This window comes from Ranitomeya imitator, chromosome 7, assembly GCF_032444005.1.
Source record: "Ranitomeya imitator isolate aRanImi1 chromosome 7, aRanImi1.pri, whole genome shotgun sequence".
NCBI classification, from domain to species: Eukaryota; Metazoa; Chordata; class Amphibia; order Anura; family Dendrobatidae; genus Ranitomeya; species Ranitomeya imitator.
Genome location: NC_091288.1, coordinates 192,433,994 through 192,459,221, shown reverse-complemented (window position 1 = coordinate 192,459,221; position 25,228 = coordinate 192,433,994). Strand labels below are relative to the sequence as shown.

Here is a 25,228-nt window from a genome sequence, read left to right as displayed (position 1 = left end):
ACAATTGACTTCTACAGGGATTGGCCATCAAAAAATGGCCCTTATACAGTATATGGAATATGATGCAAAAGTGAATAAATAACAGAAAATCTGGGTAAAGTGGTAGCCTTCATGAAGACATGATCTGGTGGTCTTAAGAGACTGTGACTTTTAACCTACAGTTTTATATAACTTTTAGAAATTTAGAAAGAATTACTTTGAATCTCCGGATACTTCATCATGAATAAAATTCCCCAGCGGATCGTTGTAGATGTAGTTTCAGTTCCAGCAGCGAAGAGATCCAGGACAGAAGTAAGTAGACTTTCTTCATTAAAATATGTTTGAGCTTTTGTTGACTCCTAAAATAAATAGCACAAATATTCTCCGTGTTACTATAATCAGCTGGTTCTAAGGTAATTATAACCTTCTTCTGTTTCTTCTATGGTAGGCACCTTTCCCTTTTGCTTAACATTATTATAAACCTGAAACCGATTACCGTAAATTTATCACTGAAATGTTCTCATGACTGTAACTGCCTGAATGGGAAGTATTAAGGCAATTTGTGATATCATTGAAGCAGGTCATAGTTGACGACTTAGTCCTCTTTGAAACAAGGAAAAGAGGTGGCAGAGCATAAAGTGGAGAAAAGTCAGTCAGGTCTAGGACCCTACAGATGAAGAGTCCGTGACGTTCTCCAAAACTTGAAGGGCCAAGACTAAGTTATTTTATCCATGTTTGTAAAGAACAAAAGGACCAATTGGGTGCATAGAACATGAGAGCTGTTAAAAGGGCTGTCAGCAAAACAGCTCAGCAGTAGGGGACTTTGACCTCCTTTCACAACAACATGGACTCTGTTGTTCCTCTGAGGTCAATCAAAGCTACCAGAGCCAAGAAAGGGGAAGGACAAAGTAGCGCCATGTTCCTGCCAAGGTTGGCGCTGGTTTTTAGACTCTCCTTGGCAGTAGTCACTGATCATGGCTGTGCCTTAATAGATCAGAGCTAAATAATAAAAACAGCAAATACTAAATAAAAGCACATACTGACTAACTAAAGTTACTGAGCTACACATAAATTTTAAGCATACAAGTTAACATCCAGATTAACTGTTCTCTGGATGTTTCTAGTATTGTGTATTGTATAATCCCAGGGATCCTGTCATTCATGAAATTAAAGCGATCCTTTCACTAAGAATGTGCTTTGAATACCTGAAGCAAGATTGCCTTGTGCAGGTGTGTACTATGGAGGACAGAGAATAAACTTCAATCCAATATTGCAGCCAGCATGCAGCCAGCGGGTAAGGAAAGGGTGAATCAAACACCCGAAATATAATTTTAAGGGTAGGTTAATTTTAACATTGAGAGATAGAATATCAAAAATAAAATCCAGAAAATCACGTTGTATAAATTATACACATTTATTTGCATTTTGCAGTGAGAAATAAGTATTTGTTCCCCTACCAACCATTAAGAGTTCTGGCTCCTACAGACCAGTTAGACGCTCCTAATAAACTCATTACTTGCATTATAGAGAGCTGTCTTACATAGTCACCTTTATAAAAGACTCCTGTCCACAGACTCAATTAATCAGTCAGACTCTAACCTCTACAACATGGGCAAGACCAAAGAGCTTTATAAGGACGTCAGGGACAAGATTATAGACCTGCACAAAGCTGGAATAGGCTACAAAACCATACGTAAGACACTGGGTGGGAAGGAGACAACTGTTGGTGCAATAGTAAGAAAATGGAAGAAATAAAAAATGACTGTCAATTGACATCGATCTGGAAAACCATGTAATATCTCACCTCGTGGGGTATCCTTGATCATGAGGAACATCAGAGATCAGCCTAAAACTACACAGGGGAAACTTGTTAATGATCTCAAGGCAGCTGAGACCCCAGTCACCAAGAAAACCATTGGTAACACATTACGCCGTATAGGTTTAAAATCTTGCAGGGTTCATAAGGTCCCCCTGCTCAAGAAGGCACATGTGCAGGCCCATCTGAAGTCTGCGAATGGACACCTGGATGATTCTGTGAGTGATTGGGAGAAGGTGCTGTGGTCAGATAAGACAAAAATTGAGGTCTTTGGCATTAACTTAACTCGCCATGTTTGGAGGAAGAGAAATGCTGCCTATGACCGAAAGAACACCATCCCCACTGTCAAGCATGAAGGCGGAAAAATTATGTTTTGGGGGTGTTTCTCTGCTAAGGGCAGAGCACTACTTCACTGCATCAATGGGAGACTGGATGGAGCCATGTACTGTAAAATACTGAGTGACAACCTCCTTCCCTCCGCCAGGACATTAAAAATGGGTTGTGGCTGGTTCTTCCAGCAAGACAATGACACAAAACATACAGTCAAGGCAACAAAAGAGTGGCTCAAAAAGAAGCACATTAAGGTCATGGAGTGGTCTAGCCAGTCTCCAGACCTTAATCCCATAGAAAACTTATGAAGGGAGCAGAAGCTCTGAGTTGTCAAGCGACAGCCTCAAAATCTTAATGATTTAGAGATGATCTGCAAAGAGGAGTGGACCAAAATTCCTCCTGACATCTGCCCAAACCTCATCATCAACTACAAAAAAAGTCTGACTGCTGTGCTTACAACAAGGGTTTTGCCACCAAGTATTAAGTCGTTTGCCAGAGGGATCAAATACTTATTTCTCACTGCAAAATGAAAATACATTTATGTAATTTATACAATGTGATTTTCTGTATTTTTGTTTTGATATTCTATCTCTCAGTGTTAAAATTAAACTTCCCTTAAAATTATAGACTGTTCATGTCTCTGTCAGTCGGCAAACTTACAAAATCAGTAAGGGATCAAATACTTATTTCCCCCACTGTATATTTTACTGTGCTTTGTTATGCCCTCTGAATTTACTAGTATTTATTCTCTTGCATATAAACCTGCTAATTGTTTCAACACCATCTTTTGTGAGTGTGTATGGAGCATGGACAGGGGTTTCCAGAGTCGACACCTGGCAGAAAAGGAAGACCCTCCTGCGTCCCACAACAGCTTGCTGCAAGGTTCAGGTGGAGGCACGGCGCCATTTTGAGGTGAGAAGAACTATTGGACACACTGCCCACGGAGGTGGCTTAAAGGAGTGTTACAGCGTAGGCACTGCTGAGAAGATTAAGACAGGTACCACTATTATGGAGGCTCTGAGTGTCCACCTGAAGTGATGAGATGAGCATAACAGATGAAAACAGTTTTACAGTATGTAGTGAACAAACTGATTTGTCTGATAAAGAGGTACTACAGAATGTGAACCAACTCCTAGAAGTTTTTCATCCCAGAGTGGTTGACAGGCAGAGTGATGAAGGGAGAAAATAATCAACAGCCCTGATCACTACTGAAAGGACCAAGTGGAAAAAGTACTTCCCATCAGTCATGGTTGTGCCAATAATATATGGGATACAGTTGAAGATCAATTGACCTGAGAGACCTACAACAGAAGCATTGTCTCCAGAATCAATGCACACAGCCTGGGAGGCAAAGGGAATGTCCACCTCCCATCCCTGATTGCAACAAGCCTGAGGAAATTGCCGCTAGTACTATTGATGTAGTTGTGGCCACCCTGAAAAAGTCAGTCATCAGGTTTGTACAGATGAAGGCTGAAGTTGTCTACTGTTGTCTCAGAACATTTTCGGGTGTCACGCCCATCTCAGTTGTTGAAGAAGGGTAAGATACGTGGAGGGATGCAGTATCTAGAAGAATGGCAGTGCACCCATGCTGTGAAGAAACAAAGACGTGTGGAGAGTCTGAAAGGTCCTGCTATGGAAGTAGTACAAGCTACTTAGCAAAGCCAGCCACAGAAGTCCTATCAAGACTACATGGTTACCTTAGAAGATGATTTTGGATCTCCAGAGGATGCCATAGACCTCCAATATAAACTCTACGCCACCTACCAAGACTCTGGTGAGAAAAATGTCCAGTTATCTCTGTAGACTGGACAAGCTGGTGCACAGAATAGTATCCATGGGCAGACTTAACTTATCCCTGAACAAGTTGTCCAATGTCGTCTTGAACAAGTGCTAAAGGTGGCTCTGACCCATGATCCCATTGCTCCATGACTCAGGTGCTGTGATAAAGAGCAGATACCCCGTTCCTTCCATCAGTTGCTTAAGGAGGTGTGACAAGAAAAGCTATCATAGCAGACAATAAAGCGAGTAGCTGCTGTTGCCTTAAATCCCAAGTGAAATGATCGAGAGAAGAGCTCTTGAAAATCATTGATAGGAAAAGGGAGTAAATTGTCCAACTTCTAAATGCCAGGCTAGGGAAGTGGAGAGGCTAAAACTAATTGTTGATTCAGCCAATGAAAGATGACAACAGTCTTCAAGATGGATGAGTGATGGTCAGCGTTGGATTGGAGATATGGAAGACGAGGGGCGCTTTGTCTCTGAGAATCCCAATCACATGGCTCATCAGTGCTCAAAACTGTGGGGTTTAAAAAAGTCCCAGTCTTCGCCCCACCATGAGAAAAGGTTGTCTGGAGATGTAGAGTCCTGTATTGGGTGCCCTTCCAAACCGGAGGTACCTAGGCCTGGGATTTAAGACGTGTCACCGGATCTGATGCAAGATCATTCCATCATGGGACAGTGCTCAGCTTTCAGGAGTTTTAGAGGAAGCCTCTGCACATTGGTCCTACCAGTTGACTGGTTTTCTCTGCTACCACTGATACAAAGCTAGGTTGAGAAGATCTTTCTGTAGGAGTAGTTCAGTGGTCTGTGAAAAGAGACTGGATGCCAGAGAGAAATGCCTTGAAGACAGAAGAATCTGCTTTGCTTACTCACCTGTTGGAGTCCTTGGTTAGTTGTGAGAAATGGACTGCTATATCAGGAGGTCAAGCGTCAAAATGGAGGAGTTTGCAGGCAGTTGGTGCTTCCCACTCTGTTTTGTTTCCGAAGATTGTCATAAGAAGATTGCATAATGACAATGGGCATCTGGGTGTTACGAAGACCATTGATTTTATAGCCAATTGATTCTTCTAGAAAAGAATGAGCTGGCAATAAGTACCATTGTAATTCCTGTGCCAGGTGTGTCCCTAGGAAAACTCACCATGGCAGAAGACTATGAGAACAAGTTGTAAAGCCCAAGAATGAAAGGGGGACTGCCAAAACCTATCCTAATGCGCTGCTACTGCCTGTAAGGCTTAACATCCATTTGCATCAGCCACAAATCCCTTACTGTCCTCAGTCAGGGGAAGCAGAATTACCAAATGAAGAAATGACTGTCATGAGCCCTGAGCCTGAAAGTCAAGAGCTGGGTGTTGATGAGGGTTTCCCTGTAGCACACACTCATCTCAAATAGGACACTTGGCCCCTATGATGGTAACATATGACCATATGGGTCAAATCACCGAAGTTCCCAGAGAAGACCCCCCCTATTTCAATGTTATGTGGCACTATTTTTCCTCTTTACCCATAAGTCATGGGATTAATGTACATGTGACTGATTATGGTGTTAGGATACCATAACACAAACAGATAATAAAGAGGAGGGCAAGGGGAAGGAAAAGGAAAAAAAATGGAAAAAAGGGGAGGATAGAAGTAGATTTTTGCCTTGCTTTTTTAGGGGGTAGATCAATGGGAAAAAAATAGGAAAGTGGAAGAAGGAATAAAGGGAACGGAAAGAAGGAGATAATCAGCAGTAAGGTATCCAGGACATGCAAAAATTATAAACAATAACTTAACTTTACAGTAAAAGGTATAACAAGAAGGTCAATGTATTGACCCAAACACACTTTTTATACTGCCAGGACAGTTTTCATTGGTAGAAAATATGCTGTCTAAACATTTGGTGCTTCTTAAAGTCCAAAAAATGCTGTAGTTTAATATTGTGATCTTGATCCTGAACAACCCTAGCAGTGCTCAGAGATCGATACTTCTGATCTCAGCACAGGACCGTCTGTGCTGACTGAATATGATTGTGTTGTTGGCATAATAGTTCATCATTTACCGTCTCACTTTTGCTTTCGGCCACAGGGTCACACGTCGCCTAAAATCAACCTTGATTAAGTAGATTGTAAAATCCTCAGGTGTTCCCAAAATAAATCTCATCACACCCTTTTGACCACTTAAAAATAAATGAAGGTAACATTAACGCACCTGTTTCTGCTTCAGGAGATATGCATCAATATATCCTGTGACGTAATTTGCATCTAAATCCAACCGTCGAGTCATTGAAGATTGGGAAATAAAATTCTTAAGATCTTGTATGTTCTGCATTAGTTTCTTATGTAGGCCAAGGAGTGATGCGAGGAAGGTATAATAATTATACAGCTGTGGAAATCAACAATTCCTCTTTAGATTTTCTTGCAGCAAAAAGTACAGACCAGTTCAATAACGGTGTACATTGGGAGCAGCTCGGCCAGTCAGTGGCGCTCCACCCTACATCACTAGGAGCCTAGGGTAGAATACAGCCAAGTGTAACATCTGAACTGGGCCCCGTTCAGTTTTTTTTTTCTACATGACTTTTATCAGTGTAGAGGATCTAATTTGTATCCATTTTGGACCGCATGGATGTTTTTTTTTACCATTCATGCGTGTCATCCATTGTTCTCATATGAGAAAAAAGAACAGATTGGGGTTTCCTAAGATTCTACCATCATTAGTCACTGAAAAAAAGGAAACATCACAAATTCACTGAAATGGATGAGTTTTATTCGCAAAAATGGATCAAAATCAGACATGACTTTGGGTATATGAAAAAGGCCATAGACTATAATAGATATGTGTTCTATCTGCAAAAAAACAAGCAAATAAAAAACACAAAACATATATGCAAAACTTATGTAAATGGGGATAAGAACTAATAAGAGTAATGGCAATCTATGTAGAGCGCTGTAGAATATCACGGTATTTTCACTTCCAAATGGGCAAAGTGGTCAATTCCCCTAAACTCCCTATTATGTTCATCTTGTACCCACTGTTCATATCTGGTGAGCAGCATCTGAGAAGGACTGGTCTGCTCCAGTACAGTAAACCTTTACATTTGAGAAAGGAGAAACAGAATACTAATTGGATATTATACATGAATTGTAAGGAAACATTTAGGGATCAATGTTTGTACATCATAATCAACTGGATGGTATTGGGTGAGAACCAAAAAATGAGTTTGGGTCCTTTTGTCTGAACTCATGATTGCACTGCCGTTAGTCCTAAAGGTGACCCTGAAACCATTCTTCTGAAAATTCACTAAAAAGGTTAGCTATAAGAGCTGAAGTTTTTCTTACCATCACTGTGGGTGTACCGGCCAGTTTAGCATTTTCATCTAACATTTTTATTAATTTTTCAAATGTTGGGTCATCATACTCAAACCTTTTCCCAAAGATAATAGAGCAGATTACATTGGAAACTGCACTGTTTATCAGCAAGTGATTATTGAATGGTTTGCCTAAAATGATAAAAACAAACAATAAAATCAAATTTGAATAAAAAAAACCCTAAAGAATATTACAAATCACTTAAAGAGAAGGTGCCACGTTTTAATATTGTAAAAAAAAAAAAAAAAACCTCTTTAATTCCTTATTTTTATAAGTTATTTTCAAGTGCATGGTATTTATTGTTTTTTTTTATTCATTTTTTTTTCTGCCACTGGGCGCCGCCATTTTCATTTGCAGGACTGTAAGTGTAGCTGCACGACACTTACAGTCTGCACATACGGCTGCCCTGGACATAGACATCTGCAGTCGGGAGGCGACCCCATAGCTACCATTATAAGCTGCTCTCTGCTCTGATGTGGCCACGCCCCCTGGGCTGTCTCCACATCACAGCAGAGGCAGGAGATCGGCGCCATCTTGCTTCAGCCCACAGTGGAGTGTACCTGTGAGCTCCACTGTGACTGAGCTGTGCTGTTGGAGGGGCAGCTCCATCTGTCTCCCCTCACACTCAGCGGCCGTTCCCTGTCCTCTGCTGCCTGGTGTGTGGCTGAATCTCTAGAATCGCTAGAGAGTCTGAAGTGCTGTGGTCTGATGTTCTCTTATCAGGAGCTGCAGAGAGGTAACAGAGGGGGATGGGGGAGGCTCTGTGCTGCACGACCTCTCACTGCAGCTCCTCACAGGACATCAGACCCTGCATCTATCACTATACTGTGCTGAGCCATGTATCTAATCCTCTCCTGTGTGATAGTGTCTGCTGAGCCATGTATCTAATCCCATCCTGTGCTGACCTGTGTATCTAATACTGTGGAATACTGACTGCTGAGCCGTGTATCTAATCCTCTCCTGTGCTGACCTGTGTATCTAATACTGTGGAATACTGACTGCTGAGCCGTGTATCTAATCCTCTCCTGTGTGATACTGTCTGCTGAGCTGTGTATCTAATCCTATCCTGTGTGATACTGTCTGCTGAGCTGTGTATCTAATCCTCTCCTGTGTGATACTGTCTGCTGAGCCGTGTATCTAATCCTCTCCTGTGTGATAGTGTCTGCTGAGTCGTGTATCTAATCCTATCCTGTGCTGACCTGTGTATCTAATCCTGTGGAATACTGACTGCTGAGCCGTGTATCTAATCCTCTCCTGTGTGATACTGTCTGGTGAGCCGTGTATCTAATCCTATCCTGTGTGACACTGTCTGCTGAGCCGTGTATCTAATCCTCTCCTGTGTAATACTGTCTGCTGAGCCGTGTATCTAATCCTATCCTGTGCTGACCTGTGTATCTAATCCTCCTGTGGAATACTTACTGCTGAGCCGTGTATCAAATCCTCTCCTGTGTGATACTGTCTGGTGAGCCGTGTATCTAATCCTATCCTGTGTGATACTGTCTGCTGAGCCGTGTATCTAATCCTCTCCTGTGTAATACTGTCTGCTGAGCCGTGTATCTAATCCTATCCTGTGCTGAACTATGTATCTAATCCTCCTGTGGAATACTGACTGCTGAGCCGTGTATCTAATCCTATCCTGTGCTGAACTGTGTATCTAATCCTCCTGTGGAATACTGACTGCTGAGCCGTGTATCTAATCCTCTCCTGTGTGATACTGTCTGGTGAGCCGTGTATCTAATCCTCTCCTGTGTGATACTGTCTGCTGAGCTGTGTATCTAATCCTCTCCTGTGTGATACTGACTGCTGAGCCGTGTATCTAATCCTCTCCTGTGTGATACTGTCTGGTGAGCCGTGTATCTAATCCTCTCCTGTGTGATACTGTCTGCTGAGCCGTGTATCTAATCCTCTCCTGTGTGATACTGTCTGGTGAACCGTGTATCTAATCCTATCCTGTGCTGACCTGTGTATCTAAGGCTATGTGCACACGTCCAGATTTTTAGCGTTTTTTTTGGCGGAATTTCGCCATAAAAACGCTATAAATCCGCTAAAAAAAACGCTAACATTATGCATCCTATCATTTAGAATGCATTCCGCATTTTTTGTGCAGATGTTAACGTTTTTTTCCGAAAAAAAAACGCATACCGCAAAAAATCCGGACATGCTCTATCTTTTTGCGGATTTTTTTTTTTTTTTGATTTCCTATCAAAAAGGACATTCCGGAAAATAAAAATAAAAAACTCAAAAAATCCGCGCAAAAAACGCGCAAATTCCGCGAGAAATCTGCGCAAAAAAAGCACGCGGATTTCTGGCAGAATTCTCAGGATTATGTCAGGAAAAAATCCTGACGTGTGCACATAGCCTAATCCTGTGAAATACTGACTGCTGAGCCGTGTATCTAATCCTATACTGTGTGATATTATGCTGAGCCGTGTATCTAATCCTCTTGTGTGATACTGTCTGGTGAACCGTGTATCTAATCCTCTCCTATGCACTCCTCTCCCCCCTGCATATCTTTCCCCATTGCACACACAACTCAATGCGTGCGATAACAGGAGCTGCGGGCGTCATGCTGTATTATGGCATTATGTGAGATCTATATGACGGTATTATGTGATCTGTATGGTGGTATTATGCTTGATCAGTATTGTGAGAATTATATGGTGGTATTGTGTGTGATCTATATGGCGGTATTATGTGAGAACACTGGCAGCATTATGTGTGATCTATATGGCGGTATTATGTGAGAACACTATGGCAGTATTATGTGTGATCTATATGGTGGTATGTGAGAACACTGGCGGTATTATGTGTGATCTATATGGCGGTATGTGAGAACACTGGCGGTATGTGTGATCTATATGGTGGTATTATGTGAGAACTGTATGACAGTATTGTGTGATCTATTTGATAGTATTGTGTGTGATCTGTATGGCGGTATTATGTGAGAACACTATGGCAGTATTATCTTCAGAAAGCGGACCCATTCTATGGTGGTTCTGGCTGAGCACCTGCACGCGGGTCTGGGGTAATAGAGGGGGCAGCATGACCTCCAGTTAGGTGCTGTCAGGGCTGGTGAGGCAGCTGAAGAGAGGGGTCTCATTTTTATGGTTACTATATGGCTACATTTCCTTCCCAGCGTCACCCCAGACTGCGCCTGTCGCCTCGCTTTCACACATCACCAGGACAGGATGGAGAAGACAGGATCTGAGGAGGGGAGTGGGATCTGCATGCAAAGTCTGGATCAGAACAGGCCATCAATCCGCAGAAATGTTTCCTGGATTTCTGTGGAGCAAACAAGCAGACGGTCCATCCATGTGTATAAAAGACAGCGCCCTATGTACAATCCCTGGCTGCTCCGCACACCGAACAGGGGGCCCCCATAGACCAGCACACTGCTCTCCTGAAATACTCTGTGCTGCTGTCACCCTGCTCCCTCCACCACATATCTCCCAGAATCCTTGCTGCCTGCCATCCTCGATGACCGTAGACTTGTCAGTATAAGGCTGCTTTCACACTAGCGTCGGTACGGGCCCGTCGCAGTGCGTCGTACCGATGCATGCTGTGAAAGAAATGCCCGACGTGGGCAGCGGAAGCAGTCTTACGACGCTTCAGCTGCCCCATTGTAAGGTCTGGGGAGGAGGGGGCGGAGTTTCTGCCGTGCATGTGCGGTCAAAAATGGTGGACTCGATGCACAAACGTTACATGTAACTTTTTTTGTGGCGGCGGTCCGCCAAAACATGACGCAACCGTCGCACTACAGTTGTGACGTGTGGCAATACGTCGCAATGCGTCGGTAATGTTAGTCTATGGGGAAAAAACGCATCCTGCAGACAACTTTGCAGGATGCGTTTTTTCTCCTGAATGACGCATTGCAACGTACAGCCAACAACGCTAGTGTGAAAGTAGCCTAAGGCTGCCGTCCACGCTCAGGATTTGGTCAGTATTTTACCTCAGTATTTGTAGCTAAAACCAGGAGTGGGTGATAAATGCAGACGTGGTGCACATGTTTCTATTATACTTTTCCTCTAATTGTTCCACTCCTGGTTTTGGCTTACAAATACTGAGGTAAAATACTGACCAAATACTGCTGGTGTGACGGCAGCCATACTCTGCAGTCACCAACAAAATGGCTGCTCACTGGGTTCCTGAATATCATCCTCTCTAATCCCTTAGCAAACACCCAGAAGGAGAGGAGACATCACACACGTCAGCAGACTCCGCCCAGAATTACTGCAGTGCAGTAATGTGAGCTAGTTGTACACTAGGTTTTTCTGAAATTTCAGCAGCTGCTCCCCCTAGTGTTGAAAAGTGGAAATTCCAAAACTTTTCAAATTATTTTTCATATTTTACTAAATTATAAACAAATGATAATATTTTTTAAGAAAATGTAATCATTAATTCTTTACATTTTTACAATTTCTGAAAAAAAAATTTTTTTGATGGCACCTTCCTTTTAATGTTAAAGGTCATTTGTAACCCCAGGTTAAAACTACCTTCAGTAATGACAGTAGATCACTGAAACAACAACACTTTGTGACGTACCCTTTACTATATGTGAATGCGGGTTTGCAAAACCCCTCTGAATAATGTTGTAGTTCAACTGTGTTGGGGATTGACAATGTGGATTGTGTAGACCGGGTTGTAGAAAGCGACAGACAAGAAGTTAGAATATATGAAAGCTATGAGATAAATGTGGATGATGTATCTTACCATTGTGAGATTTAAAACTTTCTATAAGGGGCATTAATTCATCTTGAATTCTGGCTTCCACACTTTTCTTCCCCATTCCAAAGTCTCGAAGTGTTGATAGCATGAATCTCCTCATGGATTTCCATATTTCTCCATTAGCAAATAATACACCTAAAATTTGGTTAAATATGGAAAACTTTGGCAAATAATTAATCATACTGAATAGAAAATATCCTTTAGCAATCTAAACAATCCAACAAGTAGTTTCTTTAGTAAGATGAAGAAGTTTAATTCTGTGACTTAATAATTGGATTTAAAAAGAAAAGCACAAATAAAAAAAATGCATGTAAATTGACAATTGATGTTGCCATACACAATAATAATGAAACTAATAATGAGAAAGAAGAAAATGACGCAACAGTAAGAGGAAAGAAGAAGAGAAAAAGAAAAAAAAAATGTGGTGGCTACAAAAAAAATAAGAAAGTAATGAAAAAAGTGAAAGATAAGGAAAAAAACAGGAAAATAAATAATTAAGAAAATTATGATAAAACTGAAGAAGAAAGTAGGAGAAGAAGATGATGGATGAGGAAAAAGAAACAAAGGAAGAATAGTAAAATGAAGATGATAATTATAAAGATGGAGAAGAAAAAGGTAATGGAAGAATAATTAAAATGATTATTATAATAGTAATGATGAAGATGGAGAATGGAAAAGAAGCCAGGAAGGAGATAGCGTAAAAAAAAAGATAAAAAAAATTAAGAGAATGATGAAGTAGATAAATAATTAGATAAAGACAAAACAGAAGGAAGATGAAATCAAAGAAAAGAGTAAAATGAAAAAGTAGGAAGCATTATGATGAGGAAGATGAATGAGAAGAAGGAAATTGAAGAAGGAGATGAAGAAGAAGGTAGATAAAAATTAAAAACAGAACTGCTGGTTACTTTCTAGGAATAACCTAAGCACCTCCACTTCCTTTTTCTTTTGTGTCTTTTGTTCATGTTCACCCTTGACTGATAAAAAATGTTTGGATGTTTGTTCCCCTAGATTTATTCAATAAATATCAGCAGCTTCATTGTAATGTGTAATATTTTGTGCAAAATTCATTATGGACACTAGCCACTACGACTTTCTGTGGTCATTACACAACCTCTAAGAGTTGGCATAGATGTTAAAGTGTTCTTCAATTAATAATATTTGATGTTTTTAGCGAATATTTAGTGAAAATTCAATTAGCAGAAGCAGCTATTGTTACTGTACTTTAACGTATTTTGCTCCCCTAACAGGTCATTATGGTGAATTTTACAATTCATAGAATCACAATATTATAGTTCTATAAATACCATGCTCATTAGAGAAAATTTTGAAGACTGGAGTAATCGCCCGTTCTCCAAAATCGTCAGCTCGCGTAACAAGTGCTTCTTTTATGATCTTATATCCAGCAAGTACCACCATTTTCTTCGGTCCAAAGTGCAAAGTAAATATTTCGCCATACTTCTCAGAAAGCTGCAAAATATTGGGGTTTTTTAGTTATATAAAACATTAATTTGAGTCGTACTTCTATAGAGACAAAAATTGTATTTTCAAACCACAATGGAGATTTAAACTAATTTAAATTATCTATATTCCCTCACCATATCTGTGCTTTTACAAAGTGTGGATTCTTTTATTTCTTCAATAGCACAGTGAAGATCAGTTGATGTTACATTTGGTTTCTTAGAGAACACAAATGCAAACTAAGAATTTAAAAGTTCGGCCTTCTCAACATCATTTTTGATGACTTCACCCTTTTCATTCTGTAAAAGTCCTATAGCATTTTTTACTTTTCTTTTACTTTTGACATACCCACAAAATTATTTTTTATTGCTTTTGGTCTCCCTTGCAAGCCTCACTTCATTACTGGCTTTAGCTTATCTATTGCTTGCCGTATATTCCCTACAGACAGCTTTATATTCTTCTTAGATATTCCCCACTCTTTCTATTGTATATACATTCATTTTTTTCTTTTCAGCAAGTATTTGAGGTTTGTGTTCATCCATCCTGGTCTCTTTAAATGCTTCCAATTCTTCCTTCATTTTGGGATTATGACTGATTGTGCATTGAGAATTTCATTTAGCAAAATCTCCCATCCTTATTGAACATTTCTGTCCTTTAGAACATCCAGCCACTGGACCTTTCCTACCCTGTTCCTGAGTTCATTAAAATCAGCCTTTCTGAAGATAAACGTTAAAGTCTAAGTCCTTGCAGACACAGTTTTTCTCCTCTTGTAATCCAAAATTTGAGAATAGCATGATTTCTGCCTTCTAAATTCTTTGCTACCTTTACCTCCTCAACCATTTCCTCCCTGTTGATAAGAATTAGGTCAAATAGAGCAGATACTCTTGTTCTCTCTTCTACCTTTTGAAAGATAAGATAATATTCAGTGAGAGAAGATAAAAATTTTCTAGGCCTATTACTTTTCCTGAGAGAGATTCCCAACAAATATCTGGATAGTTAAAATCTCAGATGATTCCTATGTCGTATTTTTTTTAGAACAAAGACATCTGATGTAAAAAGAGTTAATCCTTATCTTCAGTGTGTCCAGGTGGCCTATAGTAAACACCTACAATAGTGTCCTTTCTGTTCTTCTCTCCTTGTGTTCTTACCCAAACAGTTTCTACAGAGCTACCATTTTCTGAAGCGTGGATCTCTGTGGAGATATATGCTTTACTAGCATACAATGAAACACCTCCTCCCCTACTGTTAAGCCTCTTTCTTACAAATAAGTTGTAGTACTCAAGGTTTGTATTCCAATCATGTGCATCATCCCACCAAGTTTCAGTGATGACTATAACATTATATCTCTTTTCCTGTGTTAGCAGCTCCAATTCTTCTTGTTTGTTTCCCATGCTCTGTGCATTTGAATAGACACATTTTTGTTTGTAGTCGTTTTTTCTTGCTCCTCTATGTTCATTCAGAATTTGTTGTCTTTGTTCTTTATTTCCACTTTTAATAGCAGGGTCCTCAATAGAATTCATTAGCTGCATAGTTTTTCCCATCCCATATTACTCTAGTTTATAGCTCTCCTGAGTAGTGTAGCAAGGCATCTACCAAATATGTAGTTTCCTGTTTTTGGAAAATGCAACCCATCTGTAGCAAGGATTCCATCATCCAGGTAAGTCACTCCATATAGTCAAGAAACCCAAAATGTTGCTGACGGCACCATCAACGTAGCCAGTTGTTTCCCTGTAGAATCCTGTTCAATCTTCTTGTTCAATGTCCATTCACTGGGAGGATGGATGTTGCCTTAACACTAAAGTTATTGAAGAAGAGACCTATAGACTTGATCGGAACAGCAAAAAATGTAAGCCTGACAGGACATAGTTGGATATAGTTAGTGTTTGAAGGATCTAAGCTAAGTGGAGTGATTCTCTGACCTAAAGATGGAACCTGGACTTAGAAGCTCAGTGGTGACCTTGGGAAATTGAATGCATCAGTCTGCCTGCCTTGAAATGGCTGCCGAGACAATAAGAGAGGAGCCATAGCTTGGATACTAAGCGGTAGTACAGTTAGAGACAGTTTGAGAAACTGTGGCTGGAGGTAAGCTGTGGCCTGAACTGGAAGGGGTGTTCTAAGACCCGAGCCAGCAGTGAGAAACTGTGGCCTCCACCAGTAGACCTGAGTAAAGAGACAATGTGTGGCTCTAAAAGCAGTCGCACCCTGCATAGGTAAGATAGTGGAAAGCATGCTGTAACAGTTGCCTGGAACCTCTGAGTAGTATGCCTGTGATTGTAGGCATTCTGATGTTAGCGTGAAAAATTAATATACATATTACTCTGTAACCATTATGCTTTCTGCTTCAATTTCAAAGTGTAACAACGAAGCTTAGGGCCTCAATTCCTGCTCTGAACACTAAATGGTACTATAGTCTAAGACAGTTTGAGGAACTGTGGATGGATGCGAGTTGTCGCCTGAACTAGTAGTCTCTATGACTTGAGATGGTGGTGAGAAATTGTGGCCTGTATCAGGAGAACTGAGCAAAGGGACAATATGTGTCTCTAGAAGCAGTTGCCCCTTGCATAGATAGGAAAGTGCAAGGCATGCTCTGAGAGCTACTTGGAACTCCTGAGTAGCTGGGCTGCGATTGTTAGTGTACTGATATTTGAGAAAAAAATTCCCATTTACTCTGTGAGGTATGACTAGTCAAAACAATATCCCCCCCCCAATAAAAGATAACCTTGATTTTTCACAATTAAAAGTAAAAATATATATAATGGCTCAAGTGCTTTGAATATCCACTATAGTTCCAAGTGAACTACAGGACTGGATTGGTCAAGCAATGCAGTCTCAATAACCCTACCTGCCCACAGAGGTTGACACCCTAGTTACCCGACGCAAACTGCAACCACCAAGATTAGCGCCTCAATAACATGTAGTTATTACAAGTTGTGGCTAGATATTGTGTTGTATTGATTCAGCTTGTGCTCTCAGAGACTGTAAGTGCTACACTGGCCAGCCTCATACTGAGTAAGTTGTAAGTTTACTCTGCAATGTCCATAATTGCACCATCCCGGGAGACATGTTTAAGGACAAAGACACCCACAACTGCTGGCCGACTTACATATTTATTCATTGATACAATCCAAACCACAGGAGATTACAAAACTAACTGATGAAACTCAGTTTAGCAGCTCATGATGAATCAGCACATTCATTGAGTTTTGAGTTTAAACCAAATTTTTCGGAGTTCAGTTGAGGTCAAAACTGTAATCAACGATCCTGATAATCAACTATTTAGAGAGGATCATAACTTTTATGCATTTTTTAAGATTTTGTAGACACTGTACAGTGGGAGCCCGGATCCTGAGACCCTCACAGATCACTCAAAACACGGCATAGAAGTGTGTCATATGGGAGGGAGAAGTGCACAAGGCTTGCTCACGAGAGTGCACAAAATGGAGTATGGATATAATAGAAAGCCTATTACTTTCTAATGTATCTGTACTCCATTCTGTGTGCTCAATCGGGCAGCAGCTTTGCATTCCTGCCTTCAACTCTACAGACTTCTCTGCCAACTTTTCAGTGCTTTGAGAGGATCTCAGGACTGTAACCACCTACCAATCTACATGCATGAAAAGTGCCTACAAAATATAAAAAGTGCATGAAAATTTATATATTATTTGATAACTTCATCTGTCCACGTATTTTGTTCATTTTCAGATGTTAACCAATAAAATGTACTAGCATAGCCTTTAATGACATAGAAAAAGCTCAGAAAGCTGAACTTTAATGTCCTGCCAGTAGCAGAAGACATACCACCTGTGCAGAAGACAGGATCCTGCAACCAGTGAAGACCTCCGCCATCTATGCAAATTATATTTTCCACAGCTTCTAGGAACTGATAAAAAAAAGTTTTTTGCAAAGTGTCGTGAAAAAGAACCGAAGAAAAAAACCTTGATTCCAACAATGAACATTATTAAAGAGGATGATCACCCCAATAATCTGGTTCAGTGATCAGTTGACTAGAGAAGATTTGGCTTTTCTCATTTATGGTGGTCAATTGTTAATCCCAAGGAAAGTCCAATAGCAATGCCCAACTTTACTAATGCTCATGTGATTCAATGGGCATAAAACTCTACAGTCATTGTAATATTTGATAGAAATTCTCCCCAGGATATTAAAAATTGTTATAGCACCACCAGGAGAGACGTTCAACCCCATAATATAATATTGGCCAAAATTTTCAAATGAAATGATCAATGGTCTTGAAAAAGGCATTGGAGTTACAATTGGTCATACATTAAATGCTATGGTATTTTCATTAATCCATTTTTCTTCTATTGTTTCATTAAAAGAGCAAGGCATTAGTAAATTAACACAGTGAGAACCATCCTAACAGAACAAGGTGGCATGTGTTGTGAATTCTGTGGCTGAGTTCACTTCTGTGGTCACAAGTGGTATTGCAGTCTCTGGGCTTCCTCCCTCAGGTGTTTTGGTGAGCTCGTTGGCTGCCTTGCTATTTAGCTCCACCTGAGTCTGTCTTCCTTGCTCCTTGTCAATGTTCCAGTGTTGGATCTGAGCTACTGCATCTTTCCTTGGGCCTGCTGCTCTGCTAGATAAGTGCTTCTAGTTTGTTTTCTGTTTTTTCTGTCCAGCTTGCTATTAACTTTTGCTGGAAGCTCTGAGAAGCAAAGGGGTGCACCGCCGTGCTGTTAGTTCGGCACGGTGGGTCTTTTTGCCCCTTTGCGTGGTTTTCGTTTTAGGGTTTTTTGTAGACTGCATAGTTCTCTTTGCTATCCTCGCTCTGTCTAGAATATCGGGCCTCACTTTGCTGAATCTATTTCATTCCTACGTTTGTCTTTTCATCTTGCTAACAGTCATTATATGTGGGGGGCTGCCTATTCCTTTGGGGTATTTCTCTGAGGTAAGTCAGGCTTGTATTTCTATCTTCAGGCTAGTCAGCTCCTCAGGCAGTGCCGAGTTGCATAGGTAGTTATAGGCGCAATCCACTGCTGCTTATAGTTGTGTGAGGATAGATCAGGTACTGCAGTCTACAGAGATTCCACGTCTCAGAGCTCGTCCTATTGTTTTTGGTTATTGCCAGATCTCTGTATGTGCGCTGATTACTGCACGCTGTGTTGCCTGATTGCCAGCCATAACAGTACAAGGAGCCACACCAATGATTCCCAATAGAGGGAAAAAAGAAATCCTGACATCATTTTTTTTTTCTTAGCTCTGTCTTCAGTCTTTTTTTTCCCCTAGACATTAGAGTGCTTCAGGACACAGCTGTGGACATGGATATTCAGGCTCTGTGCTCCTCAATGGATAATCTCGTTGTAAATGTACAAAAGATTCAAGATACTATTGATCAGAAATCGATGCTAGAACCAAGAATTCCGATTCCTGATTTGTTTTTTGGTGACAGAACTAAGTTCCTGAGCTTCAGAAATAATTGTAAGCTATTTTTGGCCTTGAAACCTCATTCTTCTGGTAATCCTATTCAACAGGTTTTGATTATTATTTCTTTTTTGCGCGGCGACCCACAGGACTGGGCGTTTTCTCTTGCACCAGGAGATTCTGCATTGAGTAATGTTGATGCATTTTTCCAGGCGCTGGGATTGCTTTACGATGAGCCTAATTCAGTGGATCAGGCTGAGAAAAATCTGCTGGCTTTATGCCAGGGTCAGGATGATGTAGAAGTATATTGTCAGAAATTTAGAAAGTGGTCAGTACTCACTCTGTGGAATGAATCTGCACTAGCGGCTTTGTTCAGAAAGGGTCTCTCTGAAGCTCTTAAGGATGTAATGGTGGGATTTCCTATGCCTGCTGGTTTGAATGAGTCTATGTCCTTGGCCATTCAGATCGGTCGTCGCTTGCGCGAGCGTAAATCTGTGCACCATCTGGCGGTATTGTCTGAGAGTAAACCTGAGCCTATGCAGTGCGACAGGACTATGACTAAAGTAGAACGGCAAGAACACAGACGTCTGAACAGACTGTGTTTCTATTGTGGTGATTCTACTCATGCTATTTCTAATTGTCCTAAACGCACTAGGCGGTTCGATAGCTCTGCCGTTATTGGTACTGTACAGTCCAAATTCCTTTTGTCCATTACCTTAATGTGCTCTTTGTCATCGTATTCTGTCATGGCATTTGTGGATTCAGGCGCTGCCCTGAATCTGATGGATTTGGATTATGCTAAACGTTGTGGATTTTTCTTGGAGCCTTTGCGGTGTCCTATTCCGTTGAGAGGAATTGATGCTACACCTTTGGCCAAGAATAAGCCTCAGTACTGGGCCCAGCTGACCATGTGCATGGCTCCTGCACATCAGGAAGTTATTCGCTTTCTGGTACTGCATAATTTGCATGATGTGGTCGTGTTGGGGTTGCCATGGCTACAAACCCATAATCCAGTATTGGATTGGAACTCTATGTCGGTAACCAGCTGGGGTTGTCAGGGAGTACATGGTGATGTTCCATTTTTGTCTATTTCGTCATCCATTCCTTCTGACATCCCAGAGTTCTTGTCGGACTTTCAGGATGTATTTGAAGAGTCCAAGTCTGATGCCCTACCTCCGCATAGGAATTGTGATTGTGCTATCGATTTGATTCCTGGTAGTAAATTCCCTAAGGGTCGCTTATTTAATTTGTCCGTACCTGAACACACCGCTATGCGCAGTTATGTGAAGGAGTCCCTGGAGAAGGGACATATTCGCCCATCGTCGTCACCATTGGGAGCAGGGTTCTTTTTTGTAGCCAAGAAGGATGGTTCGCTAAGACCGTGTATTGATTACCGCCTTCTTAATAAGATCACTGTTAAGTTTCAGTATCCCTTGCCATTGATTTCTGACTTGTTTGCTCGGATTAAGGGGGCTAGTTGGTTCACCAAGATAGATCTTCGTGGTGCGTATAATCTGGTGAGAATCAGGCAGGGAGATGAATGGAAAACGGCATTTAATACGCCCGAGGGTCATTTTGAGTATCTGGTGATGCCGTTCGGACTTGCCAATGCTCCATCTGTTTTTCAGTCTTTTATGCATGACATTTTCCGTGAGTATCTGGATAAATTCTTGATTGTTTACTTGGATGACATTTTGATCTTCTCAGATGATTGGGAGTCTCATGTGAAGCAAGTCAGAATGGTTTTCCAGGTACTGCGTGCTAATTCCTTGTTCGTGAAGGGATCAAAGGATCAAAGTGTCTCTTCGGTGTGCAGAAAGTTTCATTTTTGGGGTTCATTTTTTCCCCTTCTACTATCGAGATGGATCCGGTTAAGGTTCAGGCCATCCAGGATTGGACTCAGCCGACATCTCTAAAAAGTCTGCAGAAATTCCTGGGCTTTGCTAATTTTTATCGTCGCTTCATCTGTAATTTTTCTAGCATTGCCAGACCATTGACCGATTTGACCAAGAAGGGTGCTGATTTGGTTAATTGGTCTTCTGCTGCCGTGGAAGCTTTTCAGGAGTTGAAGCGTCGTTTTTGCTGTGCCCCTGTGTTGTGTCAACCTGATGTTTCTCTTCCGTTCCAGGTCGAGGTTGATGCTTCTGAGATTGGTGCAGGGGCGGTTTTGTCACAGAGAGGTTCTGGTTGCTCAGTGTTCAAACCATGTGCTTTCTTTTCCAGGAAATTTTCTGCTGCTGAGCGTAATTATGATGTGGGCAACCGAGAGTTGCTGGCCATGAAGTGGGCATTCGAGGAGTGGCGTCATTGGCTTGAGGGTGCTAAGCATCGCGTGGTGGTTTTGACTGATCATAAGAACCTTACTTATCTTGAGTCTGCCAAGCGCTTGAATCCTAGACAGGCCCGTTGGTCGTTATTTTTTGCTCGTTTTGATTTTGTGATTTCATACCTTCCGGGCTCTAAAAATGTGAAGGCGGATGCTCTGTCTAGGAGTTTTGTGCCCGACTCTCCGGGGTTATCTGAGCCGGCGAGTATCCTCAAGGAAGGAGTCATTGTGTCTGCCATCTCCCCTGATTTGCGGAGAGTGTTGCAGAAATTTCAGGCTAATAAACCTGATCGTTGTCCGGCCGAGAAACTGTTCGTCCCTGATAGGTGGACTAGTAAAGTTATCTCTGAACTTCATTGTTCGGTGCTGGCCGGTCATCCAGGAATCTTTGGTACCAGGGAGTTGGTTGCTAGATCCTTCTGGTGGCCATCTCTGTCACGGGATGTGCGTGCTTTTGTGCAGTCCTGTGGAATTTGTGCTAGGGCTAAGCCCTGCTGTTCACGTGCCAGTGGGTTGCTTTTGCCCTTGCCGGTCCCGAAGAGGCCTTGGACACATATTTCGATGGATTTCATTTCTGACCTTCCCGTTTCTCAAAAAATGTCGGTCATTTGGGTGGTCTGTGATCGCTTTTCTAAAATGGTCCATCTGGTGCCCTTGGTTAAATTGCCTTCCTCCTCTGATTTGGTGCCTTTGTTCTTCCAGCATGTGGTTCGTTTACATGGCATTCCTGAGAATATTGTTTCTGACAGAGGTTCCCAGTTTGTCTCGAGGTTCTGGCGAGCCTTTTGTGGTAGGATGGGCATTGACCTATCTTTCTCCTCGGCCTTCCATCCTCAGACTAATGGCCAGACCGAACGAACCAATCAGACCTTGGAAACATATCTGAGATGTTTTGTTTCCGCTGACCAGGATGATTGGGTGTCATTTTTGCCGTTGGCTGAGTTCGCCCTTAATAATCGGGCCAGCTCGGCTACCTTGGTCTCTCCATTTTTCTGCAATTCTGGGTTCCATCCTCGTTTCTCTTCAGGACAGGTTGAGTCTTCGGACTGTCCTGGTGTGGATTCTGTGGTGGACAGGTTGCAGCAGATCTGGACTCAGGTGGTGGACAATTTGACCTTGTCCCAGGAGAAGGCTCAGCTTTTCGCTAATCGCAGACGCCGTGTGGGACCCCGACTTCGTGTTGGGGATCTGGTTTGGTTATCTTCTCGTCATATTCCTATGAAGGTTTCCTCTCCGAAATTTAAACCTCGTTTTATTGGTCCGTATAGGATTTCTGAGATTCTCAATCCGGTGTCTTTTCGTCTGACCCTCCCAGACTCCTTTTCCATACATAATGTATTCCATAGGTCGTTGTTGAGGAGATACGTGGCACCTATGGTTCCATCTGTGGAGCCTCCTGCCCCTGTTTTGGTGGAGGGGGAATTGGAGTATATTGTGGAGAAGATTTTGGATTCTCGTGTCTCTAGACGGAAACTCCAGTATCTGGTCAAATGGAAGGGTTATGCTCAGGAAGATAATTCCTGGGTTTTTGCCTCTGATATCCATGCCCCAGATCTTGTTCGTGCCTTTCATGTGGCTCATCCTGGTCGGCCTGGGGGTTCTGGTGAGGGTTCGGTGACCCCTCCTCAAGGGGGGGGTACTGTTGTGAATTCTGTGGCTGAGTTCACTTCTGTGGTCACAAGTGGTATTGCAGTCTCTGGGCTTCCTCCCTCAGGTGTTTTGGTGAGCTCGTTGGCTGCCTTGCTATTTAGCTCCACCTGAGTCTGTCTTCCTTGCTCCTTGTCAATGTTCCAGTGTTGGATCTGAGCTACTGCATCTTTCCTTGGGCCTGCTGCTCTGCTAGATAAGTGCTTCTAGTTTGTTTTCTGTTTTTTCTGTCCAGCTTGCTATTAACTTTTGCTGGAAGCTCTGAGAAGCAAAGGGGTGCACCGCCGTGCTGTTAGTTCGGCACGGTGGGTCTTTTTGCCCCTTTGCGTGGTTTTCGTTTTAGGGTTTTTTGTAGACTGCATAGTTCTCTTTGCTATCCTCGCTCTGTCTAGAATATCGGGCCTCACTTTGCTGAATCTATTTCATTCCTACGTTTGTCTTTTCATCTTGCTAACAGTCATTATATGTGGGGGGCTGCCTATTCCTTTGGGGTATTTCTCTGAGGTAAGTCAGGCTTGTATTTCTATCTTCAGGCTAGTCAGCTCCTCAGGCAGTGCCGAGTTGCATAGGTAGTTATAGGCGCAATCCACTGCTGCTTATAGTTGTGTGAGGATAGATCAGGTACTGCAGTCTACAGAGATTCCACGTCTCAGAGCTCGTCCTATTGTTTTTGGTTATTGCCAGATCTCTGTATGTGCGCTGATTACTGCACGCTGTGTTGCCTGATTGCCAGCCATAACAGGCATGCATCTCCAGCACCATGATCAGGAGCGTACATAGAATTTATCGGGCCCCATATCAGAAGTTCTAATTGGGTCCCCCCAAAAAAAATAATAATATTCGGCAGAGTCACAGAAGAGCATATCTCACAACTTTGCAGCCCTTATAAAGCCATTTTCCTCCTATTGAAGCCCCTAGATTGCCCTTTCATTGCCCCATAAAGTATGATGCCAGCTATAGTGCTTTCCTGAAAAACAGTATGATACCCCACAGTGAATTCTTTCACAGTACCCTTCACACGCGGTATGAAGACCCTACTGTACCCCCCTCCCTTGATAAAATATGGTAACCCCAACACACAGTATGATTCCTCAACTGTGATCGTCACATAGCCCTCCATACAGTAGAATGGCCCCAATACAACAATCCACTCTGTATAATGGCCCCCACTTGCCCCCCATATAGTATAATGGCCACCACCCAGCCCTTCAAACAGCATGCTGACCCATACGTAGCCCTCTAAACAGTATTATGGATCCCACAAAAACCTTCACACTGTATAAATGCTTACATACAGTATAATGGCTCCCACATAGCCCTTCAAACAATATAATGGGCCCCACGTAGCCCTCCACACAGTATTATGGACACCACGTAGCCCTCCGTACAGTATTATGGGCACCACATAGCATTCGATAGTGTATTATTGGCACCACATAGCCCTTCGTACAGTATTATGGGCACCACAATAGCATTCCATAGTGTATTATGGGCACCACATAGCCCTTTGTACAGTATTATGGGCACCACACAGCACTTCATACAGTATTATGGGCACCACATAATCCTCCATACAGTATTATGAGCATCCCATGTAGCCCTCAATACAGTATTAAGGGCTGCCTATAGTCCTCGATACAGTATTATGGGCAGCACTTAGTTCTCCGCACAGAATAGTGGACAACACAAAGTGCTCCATACAGTATAATGTCCCACATAGTGTTGTATACAGTATTATGGGCCCTACATGGTCTTCAGTACAGTATAATGGGTACCACATAGTGATCCATACATTATAATAGGCCCACATAGTGCCCACAGGGAAAATGGTGGCCATTCATATCAATGGTTCGTGTATAATGCAGCAAAGAACAAGACCTCCAGACCTTTAATGCCCACCATGAATCCAATTGCACCTGTCTTATTCAGCAACCACCCCCAATTACTTTGCCCCCAGCTAAATAATGTTGAACCCTTCTTGACTATACAGTAAGTACAGAATCCTACCTGCATCAGAGATTCGTAGGGCCTGTTCAGGTCCACTATGTGGAGATTTCCAATGACCGGCAAAGGCATAGGTCCAGGGGGCATCTTTGCTGTGCTCTTCTTAATTCCATTTATCCAATAGATGAATAGTGCAATGAAAATTGAAAAATATACCAACACATCGGCTCTAGCCAAAAAGTAGGCAATAAAAGACATAGCAAAGTACTGGTAAGAGTCAGTTCTGATTGTGCTTCTGTCCTTATATTTATACACTTGGGCTTATTGTTCCTAGATGTGTTAATCTTTACTAGGGCACAAATAACCTATAATAAACTGATTGGTCCATTGCCATCTACCTTGGTCAGACAATCTTGACTTAGATTGCACAATCTTGTTTTTGCATACATAGCATTATATATTTCATCCAAATGAATGTTGGCCAAGTGTATTATAAAGTGATGT

The 25,228-nt window shown here is 41.9% G+C and overlaps 1 protein-coding gene across 1 annotated transcript in view; it reads right to left on the bottom strand.

The window, feature by feature from the left end:
• LOC138645175 (cytochrome P450 2K1-like) overlaps window positions 1–25,013 on the bottom strand; it is a 31,792-nt gene extending 6,779 nt beyond the window's left edge. Inside the window, exons 1-6 of the mRNA XM_069734275.1 lie at window positions 24,788–25,013; window positions 13,275–13,437; window positions 11,956–12,105; window positions 7,216–7,376; window positions 6,089–6,262; window positions 197–338 (exon numbers count right to left, since the gene is read on the bottom strand). Of these exons, the coding sequence (XP_069590376.1) occupies window positions 197–338; window positions 6,089–6,262; window positions 7,216–7,376; window positions 11,956–12,105; window positions 13,275–13,437; window positions 24,788–24,982 (985 nt within the window). The 5' untranslated portion in view covers window positions 24,983–25,013. The remainder of the gene's footprint in view (window positions 1–196; window positions 339–6,088; window positions 6,263–7,215; window positions 7,377–11,955; window positions 12,106–13,274; window positions 13,438–24,787) is intronic.
• Window positions 25,014–25,228: the final 215 nt, after the last annotated feature.